The following is a 17,237-nucleotide window of genomic DNA, read 5'->3' as shown; positions in this document are numbered from 1 at the left end:
GCAATGACTTTTACATTTTTCTTTTGGACAAACTATGTTATGGCTTTGTAATACAGTACATTTTTTATGACATATAGTACTGTGATTTTATAAAGATTTTTTTCTGTAATGTATTATTTTAATGATTTTTTTTTAATGATTTTTATAACATACTATACAATGACTTCCTTTTACAATTTTTTTGGGCATACTACATTATGACTTTTTTTAAACTTTTTTTATTTCATACTATACTAGGACATTTTTATATACTTTTTAATGACATACTACACTGTGACTTTTTAATGACTTTTTCTGACAAGTTTTTATGATACATAGACATTTTGAAGGCCATCATTTTTCACTACATACCTTGACTTTTGTGATTTTTATTACATACTATACTAGGACTTAACTGATTTTTTTCATGACATACAATACTATGACTTTTTTGCTTAGTATTTCTGCAGTTGGTTGTTTGAGGTTCACAATACAGAATGATATGAATATTGACAGTAGAGAGCTGTTTTTACATCATTCTGCTGAAGGCAGAAAGTTTCACCTTAAATCTAAGAACACATGTGCGTCCCGGTACCCTGAAAATCATGTTTTATCACACCTTTCTGTTGGCCCTACCTGCAGTCCACGACTCATGCATATTGCACTTCTGCTTGAACTTCTCAGCCAAGTGATCAAGTCTCTCCAGGCGGCGGATCTCAGTCAGCAGCCACTCCTCATAACCCTTCTCCACCCCTTCCAGACCCTTCCAGGCATTGGCAATATCCTGGAGGAGAGAGAGGCTTTATCATCTCTGAATGCTGAGAACAAGGACTTCTCAATGTTCTTTTGACACTTGTTTGAGTGAACTGAGTGTTCAGAATGTGAATAAAAACTGTGTGCCTTGAGAACACTTTAATATCTATGTAAATTTCTGAGAAATTAGAATTAGTGCTCCATTGTTTGCAGATGAACTGCAGCCGCTTTGCAATTCAGCCGACTTGAACATGAGCTATCCAACACAACTCAGCATGTTCTATGCTCTCTGCTTCCCTTTCTTTTTTGTGCATTCTTTCCACCTATTTCTATATTTCTTTATTTCAAATTGCTGTTGTTGGGTGAGGACTTTGTAGCTGAGAGAACAGTCTTATTTTCGTTGGATCACAAAGCGGGGGTCGAAGGATTCTACGAGCTTTAGGAGATGGAAAACAACAAAGGAAGAAGTAATCCTCTAACTGATCTCAAAGCCTGAGAATTTACGACACTGTGCAGCAACAATAATACACTAAGCTAAAAATCTGTCCAGCTCACCGACACCATCTTTCCCTCGGACGGCATGAAGGCGGGCCTGTTGCTAAGCCTCAGCTTGGTCTGCAGAGTGTTGAAGTTGATCTCCAGCTGGCATTTCTCCTGCACGCGGGGTGGCTTGTGGATGCGGCGGTAGTCACGGAAATCCTCCAGCTTCTGCTGCATGGCGCGCATGGTCTGCTCCGCCACGCGGTTCTCCAGCCAGGGGATGGTGCGGCGAATCCACTCCAGCAGCTACAGAGAGACGGGAAAAATCAATTATTCTTGTCTGTAGTATTTCGTTTTATGTCCTGTATATATATTTTTCCTACAATCTGCTGTCCTACCACTGTATCACTTTGTTGTATACTAGGAAGAGTACTTCAAGGCTCCGTCAAGGCTGTCGTTGGTACAAAATATTTGGATATATCGCATATGGATTTGGGTGACTTCATGTCTCAGGTGGTTTTTCCTTTGGATTTTAGATTTGTAAAATGTCAGCTATTCCCCACGTCTATCTGTTTCTTACTACTTCTCTACAAGCAAAATTACAGAGACACTGTTGTCAGTTTTTTTTCCTATCATGGAGCGCATTTACATGCACACTAATAAACCGATCATTATCTGATTTCTGGAGTTACCTGATTATTCAAGTGGTCATGTAAACAGCATAATCCCATAGGCTTTATCAGATAAAAGCCATTATCTGATTATGAGAAATCAGATAAACACACCTAGCTTTTTCCCCAATAGTCAGATTATTCGGTGCATGTATACCCTTTAATCTGGTTTCTTTCGGGTTTTGCTATTTTATACTCCCACTCCACTACATTTTAGAGGGAAATATTGTACTTTCTACTCCACTACGTTAATCTGACAGCTTTTGTTTCCTTTCAGATAAAGATTTTACATAAAATAATATATTTTTATATTCTCAGTGTTTAAATTGTCACTTTTATTTTATCTTACTTATATGTTATGCACTTTGTGTGACAAGTTTATATACAATACACTTGTGTATTGCTCTTTGCAGTACTTTTACTCCGAATCTACCCAAAGTATGTAAAATTGGCTCCACATTGATAAACTACACATTAGAATGCTCTCACATGTATTTGTTAATGATAAAAACAAACAGTACAGTAAGAATATAAGCTGTCAGCATGATGAGTGCTTTATTCTGCAAATATATGACTTGGTATTATTTTCAAGGATATGAGTACCTACTGTAACAGGAAGTTTGAGTTTTATGTCATGTACTTGAGGAGAAATCCAACTGAAGGACTGAATCATGTAAACCAGGTTTTTCTGATTTCCAGACTATTGAAGTGCATGTAAACATGTCAAATCGGATTATTACCATTACCTGATTATTCACAGTTATCTGATTATTGTGCGCATGTAACCATGCTCATGGTTGAAGTCTCTTCATCCCTTGTAACTTCACTGTTTTAGTTATTTGTAGATCAAAAAACAGCTTTAGAAATACAAACACTTTGAAGCTTAAAGATGTAAAACTGCTTTGATGCCCACTTGTCATTATTCTTTAAATGTTATTGACTGAAAAATTAAACTAATTAAAACGATTCTCATTAAAATAATCAATAATGACCGTAATTAGTAGCTGCCATACTTTTTTTAACAGCTGAACACCCTCCTGGATCTAATCAATAGCTTTGTATTCCTGACAGGATTTATGCAGGATTTCAGGATACAGCACTTTAAATTGCCTTGTTGTTGAAATGTTGTCACAAACTTTAAGGGTAACTTTGCTATTTTTCAGCCTGGCCCCCACTTTGCTATGATTTGTGTCTAAATTAACAGTGGGAACATCGGGGACAAAACAAACCACAATGTTACCACTCAGGGTATGTTCGCACAGTCACTTCAAGTCCACTTAAAGTGCTCGTTTTTGCAACTGTCAGGCGCAAATTGTTATTCTATGCACCTGACATCATGGAATGGATCCCTACAGAGACAGACCTTTTTGTTAAAGAGTAAGATCCTTCTTGTTTAATGAGAAACAGCCCTTAAATTGTCATCTTCAAACCCACCAAACTCCATTTAAATAAACAGTAATTTTAGCACATATAGAGTCAGTATATTTTCACATCTAATTGGTAGAATTAAGGGTTTATCTAACCAAACCAGAGATGGTGATTGCTGAAACTTGACTTTTAATGAAGTGTGTTTTACAATGATAAAATTACTGTTTATTTAAATGGAGTCTGGTGGGTTTGGCAGTAGCAATTTCGGGCTGTTTCTGGTTAAACAAAAAGGATCTTACTCTTTCACAAGAAAGTCTTACTCTGTAGGAATCCTTTTCATTATGTTGTTAGACACCTATATAACAATATGAGCCTGTCAGTGGCAAAAACAAACACTTCAACTAAATTGAAGCGAGCACAAGTGACGATAATTGCTGCACTGCAGACTGTTTTGTTCCCGTTTTCAACAACTGATGTTCCCATTAGTCACTTAGACACAACAACGTGGGAGAATAGGGTCCAGGTTAATAAAATACAGAAGCTACCCTTTAAGAATTAATGGCAAATCAAACTGATTATAACAGGTTATATATGCTGATAATATGTGCACACCTGAGTGCATTCATCTTTATTGTGATTTCTGGATACTGTTCTGTTATTGTTCATAAGTTTCTGTAACTGTAACATTTCAAACTATTGATTTGCCTGCGGTGATTCTGGAGTTGTGTCATGTTAAGGAGAAAAACACTGAGTTTACACTGCTGGAACATTAAAGTGTTGCTGCAGAGGAGGATGTGCAGGACAGACTGAGAGTGGGAGTATTTGGTTGCAGTGGTTTCTCACCTCACTGGCCAGCTTCTCGTACTCCTCCATCAGTTTCTCATTCTCCTGGTTGACGGCCAGCACCTTGCAGATACGGTTGGCAGCGGTCTCAGCCTGAGGGAGGGAGCGGGAGTAACAATTAATATACGTTTACAACAAATCATAACAACCAAGATTAGTAAATCTCTCACATTTATTCATTAGGAGAGCTGCTATATCAGGTTGATGGTGTTTCATACATCATTATATAAAAAGTGAGAACATTTCGGCTGTCATACACAAAGCGACAAGATCCAAACAGCCTTATATAAGATATTAAACTATAAACACAACAACGTAAAAATAAAATATAATCTGACCTGTTCAGCGCCAGCGAAGGCGTGGTAGAAGCAGGACACGTAGGTCATGATGGCCTTCTCGTCAGGTTTGGGTGTGTTCACAATATCTTAGGGTGGAGAAAACATGGCTATTAAAATATTACAAAAAGCTTCTGGACATTTATTTCTTGTGAAGAAGAAGCACACATGAAGTCAGACTATTATTTTGCCTGATACTGCGTCACCTAAATATTTTGTAAAGCAGCTTTAAAACTAAACATTTTTATAATATCTATGTTTTTTCAATTAAAAATGCAATGCTGCTCATTTGAATATAAAATGACACACACAATGATTTACATAAACTAAAGACCATTATGTTTTACTGTTGTGTGTATGAGTCATTTCAGCCATTCTGTCTACAAAAAAAAAAAACATTTCTGAGGTCAGAACCATCGGTGCTTCAATAGATGCTTTTAAAGTAATTTATGCATTATCTTTTTTAATGCTGATGTTTGAATTTCAAGTAAAAAGGACCTCTTGTCCTTGAACAATCTGCCATTATGTGCTGTACTTGTCTGCAGTGGAGGTTATCGGTGTGTGTCAGCACTAAAACACACAACGTCCTGCAGAGGTTAGTCATTCTGGTTGTTGTTTCACCGACTCACCTTCAGCGTCAAGCATCTTGGGGATGTCCAGGAACTTCTCAGCCACCTCGAAAGCAGTGTTCAGGTTACCAATGGGGTCGTCCTACACACAGATACAACTACTGTCAGACATGCACATTATTGGCCTGCACTGCACTACCAATTATAATAGAATCAAGAATCATAATAACAGCCGGTATCATGGTCCACATTGAGAAGACGGTAACAGAAACAGGATTCACACACTGTATTAAAGCCATTTTACAAAGCAATGTTTAATTCTCAGACAGGTTTTGGCAGGCAAGCCAGTGTGTTGTTTCCTTCTTGTGTTGTTTGAAGCACTTGTCCAAACATTTTTGGAGGGAGGATGTGTACACGTTGCTTTCTGACCACAGTGAGGAGGAACACGGCTCCAGAGGAAACATTAACTACTTTTTCTTCTATTTTCGTAGCCCGTTAAACTGAAATACTGACATTTTCAGGACAAAATATCAGACAGCTATAATCCAAGTGCACCAGTACTGACTTTTAAAATCTTTAACTGGTCCAACAATACACTGAATTATGACTTATTTGTGCTTCAAATATGAACTACTGGTTTACATATGAGGTTGGGAATCTGGACATGTAGGATACCAAATCTTTTGTGTCCAACTACAACACAATTGATATTGCAACACTCTGTTCACTATGTTCTAGACTACATATCTTGCAGACACACTGCATTTCAAATGACACTCTGTAAAAATGCTCTGTACTATGAGCAAAAAAACGGAGTACTGAAATAAAGCATAAAAGATCTATGAGCAGATTCAATTACATTGATTCTGAGGCCGAGTATCAAACAGCTTCACTTGTTACAAAAGGAGAAGATAAAGCAAACTAGATGAGGGAGAAAAGATAAAAAAGGAAGGAAGGAAGGACAGGGCACCTTTCTCAGTTTGGAGTAGTCAATGAGGTCAGGTCTGTGTCTGTGGATGAGGGCGCACAGAGCCAGGCCATCCTTCCAACTGAGCCACGAGAAGAGCAGGAGGGCCACATGAATGACAAGTGAGAAAGAGTAAAGGTGGATTTATGAGATAAAGGAGGATGGAAAGGGAAAGAGAGAGAGCAGGAGAAAGCAAAAAGGAAGGTAATAAAACAGGATGAGGAGGAAGGTGTTACATAGGAACAACAGATTTGGAAAAGAAAGGCAAAACATTAAAGGAAAAACAAAAGGATGTTTGCAGTTCCCTGTTAATGCCACAATTCGGTGTTAGAGACCCACCTGATGTGGAAGTTCTGCACATTGACGTTCCTGTAGGGGGCAGTCTTCCTCTGGCACCACAGCAGCAGACCCTCCTTAGCAGAGGTCTCTGGAAAACAAAGGGAGGGAGATGCACAGATGAAAAACACATGTATATGCAACTTATTCAGGTATTATTATACAAGAAAGGAGGGTGTGTTCAGAGAGATAGACTGAATGGTGAAAAGTGAAAAAAAAATTAAGACACCAGAATAAAGATGGATCAAGATCTGGTATCAGATTTTTGTCTGTAGCTGAAAGATTTGTAAACAAAGTTTACTTTTAAAGTCAGGCTAGCGCAGATATTGTTTCTTGCACTTGTGCAGAGAGGAGGCGTAATGAGAGTTTCGGAGGAGGTTGATGGCCAGAGAAGTCAAGCATATATGACAGCAGCAGCAGATATTGAGGAGCAGGAGCAATAAAAGAGGAGCTAAAGAAGATGACTTGAAGGTGAGGGTCAGGTGCGAGGAGGGACGGGGTGACCAAGGTCTGAGTCTTTATAAACAAGAATTTATTGTGCGCTGACCTGCCTGACAACATGAAGGCTGGTTAGGGTGACATGAGGTGCAGATGAAGTTCAGGGAAATTTGTTAGATGGACTGATTTGTAGAATCTGATTTACTGCACACGAGTATGCAACAAACCACACAGTGCAGTAAATATACAGCAGGAAAATCTGAGAGGATGCAGAGCATGTGGGCCTGAGACTCACATGGGACTGATGTGTGAAACTCACTAAGTAAATAAGCAAAGTGTGTGTAGTTTTATCGGTTCTTGTGATGTTGATGTTGCTTAACTGTAATGTCCTTTCAAGACAAAGGTAACTGGTAAATGGACTTGTATAGCACCTTTCTAGTCATCTGACCACATTCATTCATTCACACGCACATTCACACACTGGTGGCCATACAAGGTGCCACCTCATACTCAGTTTTTAACACATTCACACACCGATGGACCAGCCTTCGGGAGCAATTTGGGGTTCAGCATCTTGCTGAAGGATATTTCGACATACGGACTGGAGGAGCCAGGGATAGAACCGCCGATCTTCCGATTAGTGGACCTCTGAGCCACAGCCGCCCGTTGTATTCAGTGAGTGTTTTGTAGGGCTGTCCCAAATGCTGTGAAGCCTCTACTGTTGCAATGGTAATCAACATCCGAACGCAAAAATAATAGCCCATGAAATTAGACAAAGTAATCCAACATTAGTCAACATTAACATAGGCTACAGTTGATGTATGTTGTTATTAGTTTATGGGCATACCTATGAGCAAATTCATTTTTATGGGGTATGGCTATAATCTACTTGAGGCATATTTTGTGGCTGTTTTTGCTTCAATAAAAAGGGAAATTCTTGAAGTTTTGTCCTCATCTCTATTCAGACTCATAATTACAATAATAGCAAAGTTTGGGAACAATGGCCACAAGTTTTGAAGCTTCAAAGCACCAAAAATGGTTCTCAGGACAGCCCTAGTGTTTCATAAAATCATCAGATCATTTCGTTCCGCTGTAGTGTGTGAGATTGTGATTGTTACGACAAAGGAATGTAAACATGGGTCTGTATGTTGTGCTCATACGACAGACATGGTGATTGTAGCTTCAATAGTTTTGGTCAAAAATCTCCTTACGTTATAATTAAAAATACACGGCAGCGGCAGGAAGGCTATAATATTTTTATGAATAAAAGCATGAATTCTACCTGTTTTTTCTTAAATTTGTACTTTAAACGAGCTGAACTATATAAGTCACCATCACCCACTCTAACCGACTGCTGCAAGGCAGTTTAACATTTATTTGTTACATGCAGTGATACATGTGTGTCATGAGTTGGCGTGGTGGTTGGTACGCTTATGTGTCTGTAAGTGTCGGATCAGAAGGGATAGGGTTAGCATGTGTGTAGGAAGTAGAAATGTGTCATCATCAACACAGAGTCAGCTATTTTGGAAAGATAAGGGCAAAGCCTGATTTACGTTTCGACGTGCAGCACTTTTGTAGAGTGTCATTTAACAGTAATGATGTGTTGTAATAAAGTGTTGCGCAAAACTTCCTTTGGAGAATTTTGTTATGTCGCGGACATCGTCATATTTTGTCCCGTAGTGTGATTGGTAGTGTTACTGTCGTCACCATGGATAAAGTAGTTTTAAATCATCATGAATCTCCAACCTGCATTCAAAGTCATTCAAAAGGACAGAGGCCAGCCAAACTGCCTTCACCAGGCTGACTGACAACACATATTTACTGGATCAGAACAGCTGAGATGTCATGTTTTCAATTTGTTGTAGAGCCTTCATATTGAGCTTTAATGAAAGCTCTCCCTGTGCTGAGTTGAGTTACAGACAGTAAAACTACAAGAAAGTACGCAGAGGTCATCTCAGAGGTCAAAAAGATCCCCACATTTTTACAAGGGGCATGGGGCTAAATTTGTTTTACAACCTTAGATGACAAATCCTCTTAGAAATGAACCTCCGCTCTCCACAAGCTACAACCAGCTGCTGGTTAGCTTAGCTTAGCATAAAGACTAGAAACAGGAGGAAACAGTTAGCCTGGCTCTTTGTTCGAAAGCTCACTAATTAACACATTATATCTCATTTGTTTTAATCGTACAAAAACCAAAGTGTGAAAAAGGCAAGTTGCTGTTATTGCTTTAACCACTAAACACCCTGTCTACAAAAAAACATCCTGAAGTTGTTAAATTACTATTTCTATTACAAAAGTCAAAGTTAGTGTATGTAAAAAACCACACACACACACACACACCTTCCACAGAGATGTCCTGGATGGCGAAACGCAGGATGATGGTCCAGATCATACCAAGGGTCATCTTCACATTACCGTCAACAATTTCTGTAAAAAAAAAAACCAACAACACAAACAATTAATAGAAGACGACAAAATATAAAAGACCAAAAGCCGGCCTGTCAGTCGTGACTCCCTACAAGGTTTGAAGTTCTGTCTGCTATTGAATTAACTTTAATTGAACGCCTTTTGAGGCTTTTGCTGTTGAAACAAATTGAATTTCATGCCGCCTGAAGGCTCAAAAGGAATCTCGACTGCAATTAAGAGTGAAGAAAATTTAAGTAAAATAAAGTTACACGAAAATCCACCAACTGCTTTTGAAGTGCTGTGATGTGAGTGTTGCACGAGCGAACCTCTCAGCTTGTTTTTGTGAACTCTCAAGTCTGATGTTACACTGACTGAACCCAGCAGGGTGAAAACTGTTCAGAGTCATGCAGATTTAGAGGACTAACAGACAGTGAAATATTATTTAAATGTCAGTGCGGAAACTATTTGAATTATACACCAGTTCGGTTAATACTGTTGTTGCTTTTCATCTCTTCATTCATGATGCAGTATCTCTCTACTATCGTTAGTACAGTTAATTTACAGCGATTTTGCTGCAGTTCTCCTTCATCATATTCAATGACAAACATTTTAAATAATAACATACCTCAACAGTTTTTTATTATTTGAATTATGTATCTAATGTGCTGTGATCTGATCCAGGATAACCTCAAATACCTTAGAGTACATCAAATTATTTTAGACTAAATTAAATCACTTGTGTATTGCAGCTAATACCTCGTGTTTGTTCTCAGTTGGGTGATCTGTATTTTACTTTCCTGCCTCACTGCCTCATCTCATCTAAATTCTCATGACGCTGTGAACTTCAGCAGCCATCTGGTGATCAAAAATAGGTCTAAGAAATGCAAATACTGTGTGACCTTGGTATATTAATTAAAAGAGACAAAAGCAGGTAATGGAGGGAGGAAACTAATAAAAAGGGGACGTTGTTAGTCGGAGCAGGACTCTTACCTTCAGCACCGATAGACACCAGCTTGACGCCCTTGCTGCAGATGAAGTCCAGAGCTTTATTCACGTTGGCGATCTTGTGGAAACGCATCTTGCCTTTGTCGGGTTTGGGCAGCCTCTCACCTGAAAAAAATAATTTACTACAGTCAAAACAAAATTCAGTTGGTCAATCAACAGGCAGCTTCTCTGGCTCCAGTTTCTCAGGTGTGAGGGTTTGTTCAAAACTGAATCTCTTTGGTTCTTAACAAAACATGTGAAAATGTCATCTTAAGATCTGAAAAAAAAGATATTTTCTTAGAATTTCTGACATTTTTAGACCAAACAATAATCAATAAACCAAGAAAATAATTTGCTGATTAATTAATAATAAAAACAACCATTAGTTAAAGCCTTTGTGATTACATTTCATCAGGGTTTATCCTTCAGTACATCTAAAGTGTAATATATAAGCTCAGGTAAAGCTGGGCAACATATCGATATCATATCTATACTGTGATATGAGACTATATCGTCTTAGATGTTGGATATCCTAAGTGTTGTAATTGCTTGGTTTCAAAGGCTACATTATAGTAAAGTGATGTAATCTTTTAACTTAACCAGACAGCTCTGTTATTTGTTTTACCCACTTAATAATATCCACATTACTGATTATTTATCTAAAATCTCAGTGTTAATATTTTGTCAAAGCACCAGTAATCAACCTTAAAATATTGGCGCAACATCAATATGGAGGTATATATTTGATTTTCACTATACTGCCCAGTCCTGAGCTCAGGTTCCTAGAAAAACAGCTTTTCATAAACCAACCCGAGAGGAGTGTTGGTACTCGATACCTATGAGCTATGGACCAAAATAACCCAGTACCAAGTAGTATCAAAACTCCTCCAGTTTAACAACATCTGCATTCAATCCCTTTTGTTCCAAGATCTAGAAAAAAATCCTTATTTGTATGGTTTTGCTTGCAGCCAGGGGTTTTTCAATTTATTGCAACATGTGACTGGCCCACAACTGCTGCAGCTACAACCCATACAGTCTGTGGTGTGGCCCGGAGCATTTGATGGAGTTAGCAGTTAAGCGTGCAGAGATGCCACGAAAACCTTTGAAAATATGGCTGTACTACTACTACTACTACTACTACTACTACTACTACAGTGGTGTCTGATAAAAATAACCGCATACAATTTAGAAGCATTATTTTCGGAAAACTTAGAATGAAGATTTTTATGCCACTGAATGCTTCTATTCACATGAGTATAGAATTAAGAAATAAAGGCATCAAATAAGTACTCTACTGGCATTGGTATAAAGTTAAGAGTACTGGTCCTACCTGTGTCATAATTTTTTAAACAATACCCAACCCTATAACCCAGACAATATTTCTGCTGTTTGGCTTTCATTCCTACAGATGTTACAATAGTCTATTGGTGTAGTCATTTTTACTAAATTTTTACTTCAAAATAGGTGTTTTTTTTTAATAACTGAATTGAAATTGACTTTTATTTATTTAATCGTCTGTGTTGGGTAGAGGCTTTAGGCTGTTCCTGTCTCTCTGAAGTTACGCTTATGGGTACAACGTTACCATAACTGAGAAGAATTGTGGCTAAAATGATGATGGATAAGATGACAAGTTGTAAAAAACAATTTCCACTCTCATAATGTCTTCAGCTTTAGAGTGATCATGATATGCACCAGTTGGGGTTGTGCAGTATGACAGTATATACCATGCGGCAGTAGAAATGATGCCAATGGTAGATATGTGGCAATACTGGTTGCTCCTCAGGATCTATACTGTGCTGGATATGTAGCAAATCAAAGCTAGATTCTTGCATGATTCTTACATGATCACAAAAATCTAGCTCCCTCGCAAGGTCACGTGATTTGGCCAGACATGGAGGGGGAGAGTGAATCCGTAAGAACACTTGAAATTACTGTTCTCAGGAAGGTTAAAGCTTGCATTTGATTTTAGTTTTACAGTTTTGAGTCTTTCGTTTTTGACTCAAGTGTTGTCACATGTGAGGAAGTTGTTTTTTGCTTGTTTGTTTGTTTGCATAGAAGTCCCAAATAAAAGAAGAAAATTATCAAACCCGATCTCAAGAGTTTCCAAACAGCATTACATCATAGATAAATACAGTATATCATCCACAATGACTCAGTAAGTAAACAGTAAATGTGTGTGTGTGTGTGTGTGTGTGTGTGTGTGTGTGTGTGTGAGAGTGTGTTGATGAGATCCACCTGAAATGACCTCCAGCAGCAGCATGAGTTTGAGGCCATTTCTGAAATCCTCTTCAATGTTCTCAATCTGTGTCCCGGCCTTCCTCAAGTGGGAGTTACACCAAGCTGTGAAGGTCTGAGAGAGAGAAGATAGAGAGGGTTGCACTGTCAACCATCTGACTGTGTGACGAATACATTCACAGACACTGACAGCTTGCAACACAACTATACCTGCACACACATACGTATATACACACACAGCTTGATGTTTCCCTCTTGAGAGCAGGGTCAAAACTGCTTAGCAAGGCCCGAACTGTCCTCTTCAATTTGTGACCTTGTTATGGCTGTGGCTGCTGACGGGGAGGGAGCGCGCACACACACAGACTGAGACATTTATGTCAGTTTGACTGTTGACTCAACAGCCCTGAACAAGTTGTAACTGACTTTTGGTTTATGCTGTTATTCAGTTTGTTTGTCTGTTTTGGGAAGTCATCCTGTGGCAATCACTGGAAGAATGCAAAAATACTATATCATTATAAATACAAAAAGTACCCCCCTTTTTCTTGAGGATAACATCAACAGGTAGTCACCTTTATCATCAGTTACTTGAAAAATTGATTAGTTAATTGTCAAAAAATCAATGAATTTGATAGCAAAGTAAAAAGAGAAATGTAAAGGAGCTATATACGGTATTCAAAGTCTGGGCCGAGATTGCCTGCACACAGCTCTCATCTCTGGCATCACAGGGAAACATGGAGGTGACTAAGCTAAAATGATGGATGCTACGCTAACGGTGCTAACAGCTGCAACAATGCTACCATGGCAAGAGTTGACAATGTTAACCTGGGGGGAAACCAAAGGGCATTACAGTTCCACAAAGACATAGTCCCGCAACATGGGACAGGACAGCTTTTATCAGCGTTAACTGCTGTGTTAGCACAGTGCAAGTCATTGCAACATGTGGCTCACATGCACTAACATGGACGCACAGCAGGAACATCTATGAGAACAAATAACAGAGAAGCTCGGTTTACAACAAACACAGAGGAAGTGTGACTTCATTCTCTGCTCAGGGCGCCATTACTCCACTAGTAGTAGTGTTTGTTGTTTCATAAATGTTGTTCAAAATCTCACATGTAGAACCATTAAAGAAATTACTACACAAGAACAATATTACATAAAAAACAAATCTGTAGGTGATGGGACAAGATTTTGGTATCAGAAATTTTCTGGTTTCTGTCTGTAGTCTGTTTGTCGTCCAAGTAATATTGACCAATCACATTTAACAGCAGGAAACAGTACGTGTGGAGAAGCGTAATGCATTGGCCAAAATCTACTAATGAGGAGCCAGCTTTATATTATCTTTCCCTCGAATTTTTCTGCAGGTATTGGGTTACAGAGATTAGCTGAAATGAGCAGCGCACAGAAGAGGAAGTCTTGGCGTGGATTTCCACTGGCGTCATACTGATGGCCAATGGGTTTTGACACTGACAGAAAATAGACAATTTTAATCAAAATGTCTGCAGCCATTAGCTGTGTTTAATTCAGCATCAAGAATATATTTTATGTGGTTAGAGCAGGAACACCAGTAAAACTGTCTGCATTTATCTGATAAATTGAGTGATTCTTAGAATATATGTTGTCTGCAGCTGCTTTATACTGTATGAGAAGCATCTCCTTCAGTTTATTAAATCCAACATGTATGTTAATAAATATGCAGCCTCCCATTTGAGAGAGCAGAGCGCAGCGCCATTACACACAGTGGACAGCTGTGTGTAATGGCGCTGACATCAGACTGGTTGATTACAACTCAGTACTTGTTACTGGGGTTTAATAACCCTGTACATCAGGATCTCCTCTCCACCTTCCTTTCTGCATTTGTTCAGTTCAATTTCAGTTTCAGTTCAATTCATTTCTATTGCCATCACATAAATTAACTGTCCTGCAGACAAACAACAGATCCTGACGCTGCCCATACTGGAGTTTGTCATTCAAGTGTAGTGCAATGACTCTATTAGTGTGATGGCCCTAAGCCAGGAAGTCACCTGCCATAAAGTCCTACATTTGGTCGTGTGTCGTGTCGAGCATTTTGCAAGAGTATGTGCTGCATCTTTTAAAAGCCAGATCTCTCATTTTAGAAACCAAACTGTTCATTAGGTGATGCCGCCATGCGTAATGGGCAGAATGCAGACGGTGATGTAAATGGCTCTCAGCCGCTGAGTGCTTGCTTTTGGTCTGTCTGGAAAATTGCCTAATGGCGTCGGTCGTGCACGTCGGGGACAATTCAATTGGTTCCATCAGGCCATTCAATCAATCTCTGAATGGTATTTTGAGAGGCTTTCATGGCGTTTAGCTTCCAATGTGAATATAGGATGTGTGTGTTCGCATTCAAGAGTGCGAGTGTGTGCTAGGGCTCCTACTGTAGAGCCAAAACTTTGCCAGGGTTTGGAGGATGTGTGGGTGTAGAAGCAGAATAAGTACATGAGCTGAATAACTAACTACAGATGATAGTGTGGGCGAAGTGAGGAGAGAGAGACTATGCAGAGACAGAAAGAGAGACAGGGAGAGAGAGATGTATAAATTAGCAGTGAAACACGGTTTGCACTCAGTAGGAGAGAGCATACATTTTCCATTTCAGCAGAGAGCATTTAACACTCTAGAAATCAAAATGTATATGTCCTTGTACAGTATGTGGGTGGACGGTTACATCTGTGTGTGCATCCGTGTCTATCGCCTGCACTCGAGCGTGACTGTAGATCTACATGGGTGGACAGAGATGCAAAGCACCAGAGACAGACAGAGAGGAGACGGTGACAGGGAGGGAGAGAAGGAAAAGGTGTTTCTGACAGAGAGAAACCTCACTGGTGACTGAATGAGAGACAGTAGGGAAAAAAAGTGAAGGGAAAACTGCACTACACAGCTCCACACACCTGAGCTGTGTATTGGCAGGAATGTGGCGATACGATAAGTATCATGATACTGGGGTCATGATTCAATATATGGCAATATGTTGCGATACTGTAGGCAAGGTAATAAATTACAACTTTTAAAAATAAACCTTATTATAGGAGCTAGAGGTGTGCTCTTAAAGACTCTGCTGATCAGGGAGGGGGCATTTTAAGCAACTTCCATATTCGACTTGCACTGAATCACTGTGGAGTGCTCAAGTGCTTGCAAAAACAAATCTGACGTAAGAATAGACATGTAAAGTTGCCAACAATGTGATTCAAACCATACATTCAAAGCTGACTTAATAAAAATCAGCAAACTTTCTGATGCTGCCGTTGCACAGGTAAGACAGAGTGCTCAATTACTATCTCTGGAGTCTGGAGCCACTCTCCTCCCAGTCAGTTTAACACCCAGTTAGCACAAGCTAACACAACAGCAGTGGCTAACATCCGACACCAAGCTGTTAATGGTCCGAACAAACTCACACTCACACCAAAAAGGCTCAACTCTTTTGTTAAACCCTTTAATAAGCAATAGGCAATGTTACCTGTGTGATGCTAACAGTTAGCCCTGTCACTGTGTCTGTGTGCGGGTGGACTCTCACCAACTGTACCACCACGCAGAGCTCACAATCTTGCAGCAGTAACACTGAGGGAAGCGATATACTACATGCAGCTGTACGCTAAAGTAAGATTTTACCCATTTTAATTGTTAAAAATATATCTAAAAGTCACGTTCACATGTGGGAGGCTGGGTGGTAATTACTCTATACGTTAAATGAATACTGACGTACAAATCGTGTACTCGAGTACTCAAGTCCATCCCTATAAGCCATATGTTGTTACCCTGGAGTGGAAGAGTCAAATGGCTAATGACAGATTACAACACTGCTAACTAGCGGTACGGGGTTTAAACGCAAAACAAAATAAACTACTGCCACGAATCTTTGCATGTTAACAAAACTGATAGGTGAGCATTGATACAGTATCACAAAACATAATATTGTGATACTTAAGTGTATTAATATTTTCTTACAAACAATTAGTCGAGAAACAGAAAATGATTAGACCGAAAACATTATCTTCCATCTTATGCAGAAGTAAACTGGAGGTCTTTGGATTCTGGACTTTTAGTCGGACAACACAAGAGAATTTACCGTAAGCTCTACTTTACAGTTTGTACACTGGTGTGCATTATAAAATCTGCATGGTATACGGGAACACAAAAACAGAAATTAATCTGTTAAATATATACATCCATATTTCTCACTTGGTCATCCACCAAAAAGTTTGAGAACCACTGTATTAATGCAACCAAAATATTATAATAATCTAATGATGTATTACATATACAATTTATAAAGCTGCTAATAAACACTTTTGAATGCAGGGCTTGTAATACAGTATTTTTATATGGTAGTATAGGTACTTTTACTTAGTAGGATTGGAATACTTTCTTTTACTACTAGCAGCAGCTGATGGAAACATGCCAACTTAGATTTTGTTTCACAAACGTCACTCAAAGTTTGCACAACATTTGGACAGAGAAATACACTGTCCCGCCTGAGAAACATTATTCAATTCAAACTGAATTTCAGCATTTAAAAGCCAAAGAGAGACACTTGTCGGAAGAGACAGAGCGAGGCAGCGAAGTGGAGAAGCGAGAGGAGTGACAGGAATGCCCAGGCCCTGGTGTAATTTGATGTAAGGGTCTGGAGAGGAGAAGAGGCCGCCTGTCCAACCAGCCGGGGTCCCAGCAGGTGCTTGTCTCCTTTGCCATGCATGACCAAATTTAGACAGGCTCCTAATCCAGCACACACAGGCCACAAGGTCGAGCCAGAGAGGAGACGAGAAGGTGGAGGAAGGAGGTAGGGAGCCGAAGGAGCAGTGGGGAGGAGGGTGGGGGCTAAATTAGGTAGAAGAGAGGGAGGAGAAAAGGCTGAAAA

The 17,237-nt window shown here is 39.3% G+C and overlaps 1 protein-coding gene across 1 annotated transcript in view; it reads right to left on the bottom strand.

Moving 5' to 3' along the window:
• The window catches only part of actn3b (actinin alpha 3b), a 52,741-nt gene that overhangs the window by 11,718 nt on the left and 23,786 nt on the right, over window positions 1–17,237 (bottom strand). Inside the window, exons 2-11 of the mRNA XM_033609323.2 lie at window positions 12,365–12,479; window positions 10,136–10,255; window positions 9,080–9,166; window positions 6,305–6,392; window positions 5,969–6,047; window positions 5,059–5,140; window positions 4,433–4,518; window positions 4,095–4,187; window positions 1,288–1,518; window positions 616–763 (exon numbers count right to left, since the gene is read on the bottom strand). Coding sequence (XP_033465214.1) covers window positions 616–763; window positions 1,288–1,518; window positions 4,095–4,187; window positions 4,433–4,518; window positions 5,059–5,140; window positions 5,969–6,047; window positions 6,305–6,392; window positions 9,080–9,166; window positions 10,136–10,255; window positions 12,365–12,479 — 1,129 coding nt within the window. The remainder of the gene's footprint in view (window positions 1–615; window positions 764–1,287; window positions 1,519–4,094; window positions 4,188–4,432; window positions 4,519–5,058; window positions 5,141–5,968; window positions 6,048–6,304; window positions 6,393–9,079; window positions 9,167–10,135; window positions 10,256–12,364; window positions 12,480–17,237) is intronic.

This window comes from Epinephelus lanceolatus, chromosome 22 (genome assembly GCF_041903045.1).
Source record: "Epinephelus lanceolatus isolate andai-2023 chromosome 22, ASM4190304v1, whole genome shotgun sequence".
Taxonomy (NCBI): domain Eukaryota; kingdom Metazoa; phylum Chordata; class Actinopteri; order Perciformes; family Serranidae; genus Epinephelus; species Epinephelus lanceolatus.
The sequence above is the reverse complement of the archived record's forward strand: the minus strand, read 5'-3'. Positions and strand labels throughout refer to the sequence as shown.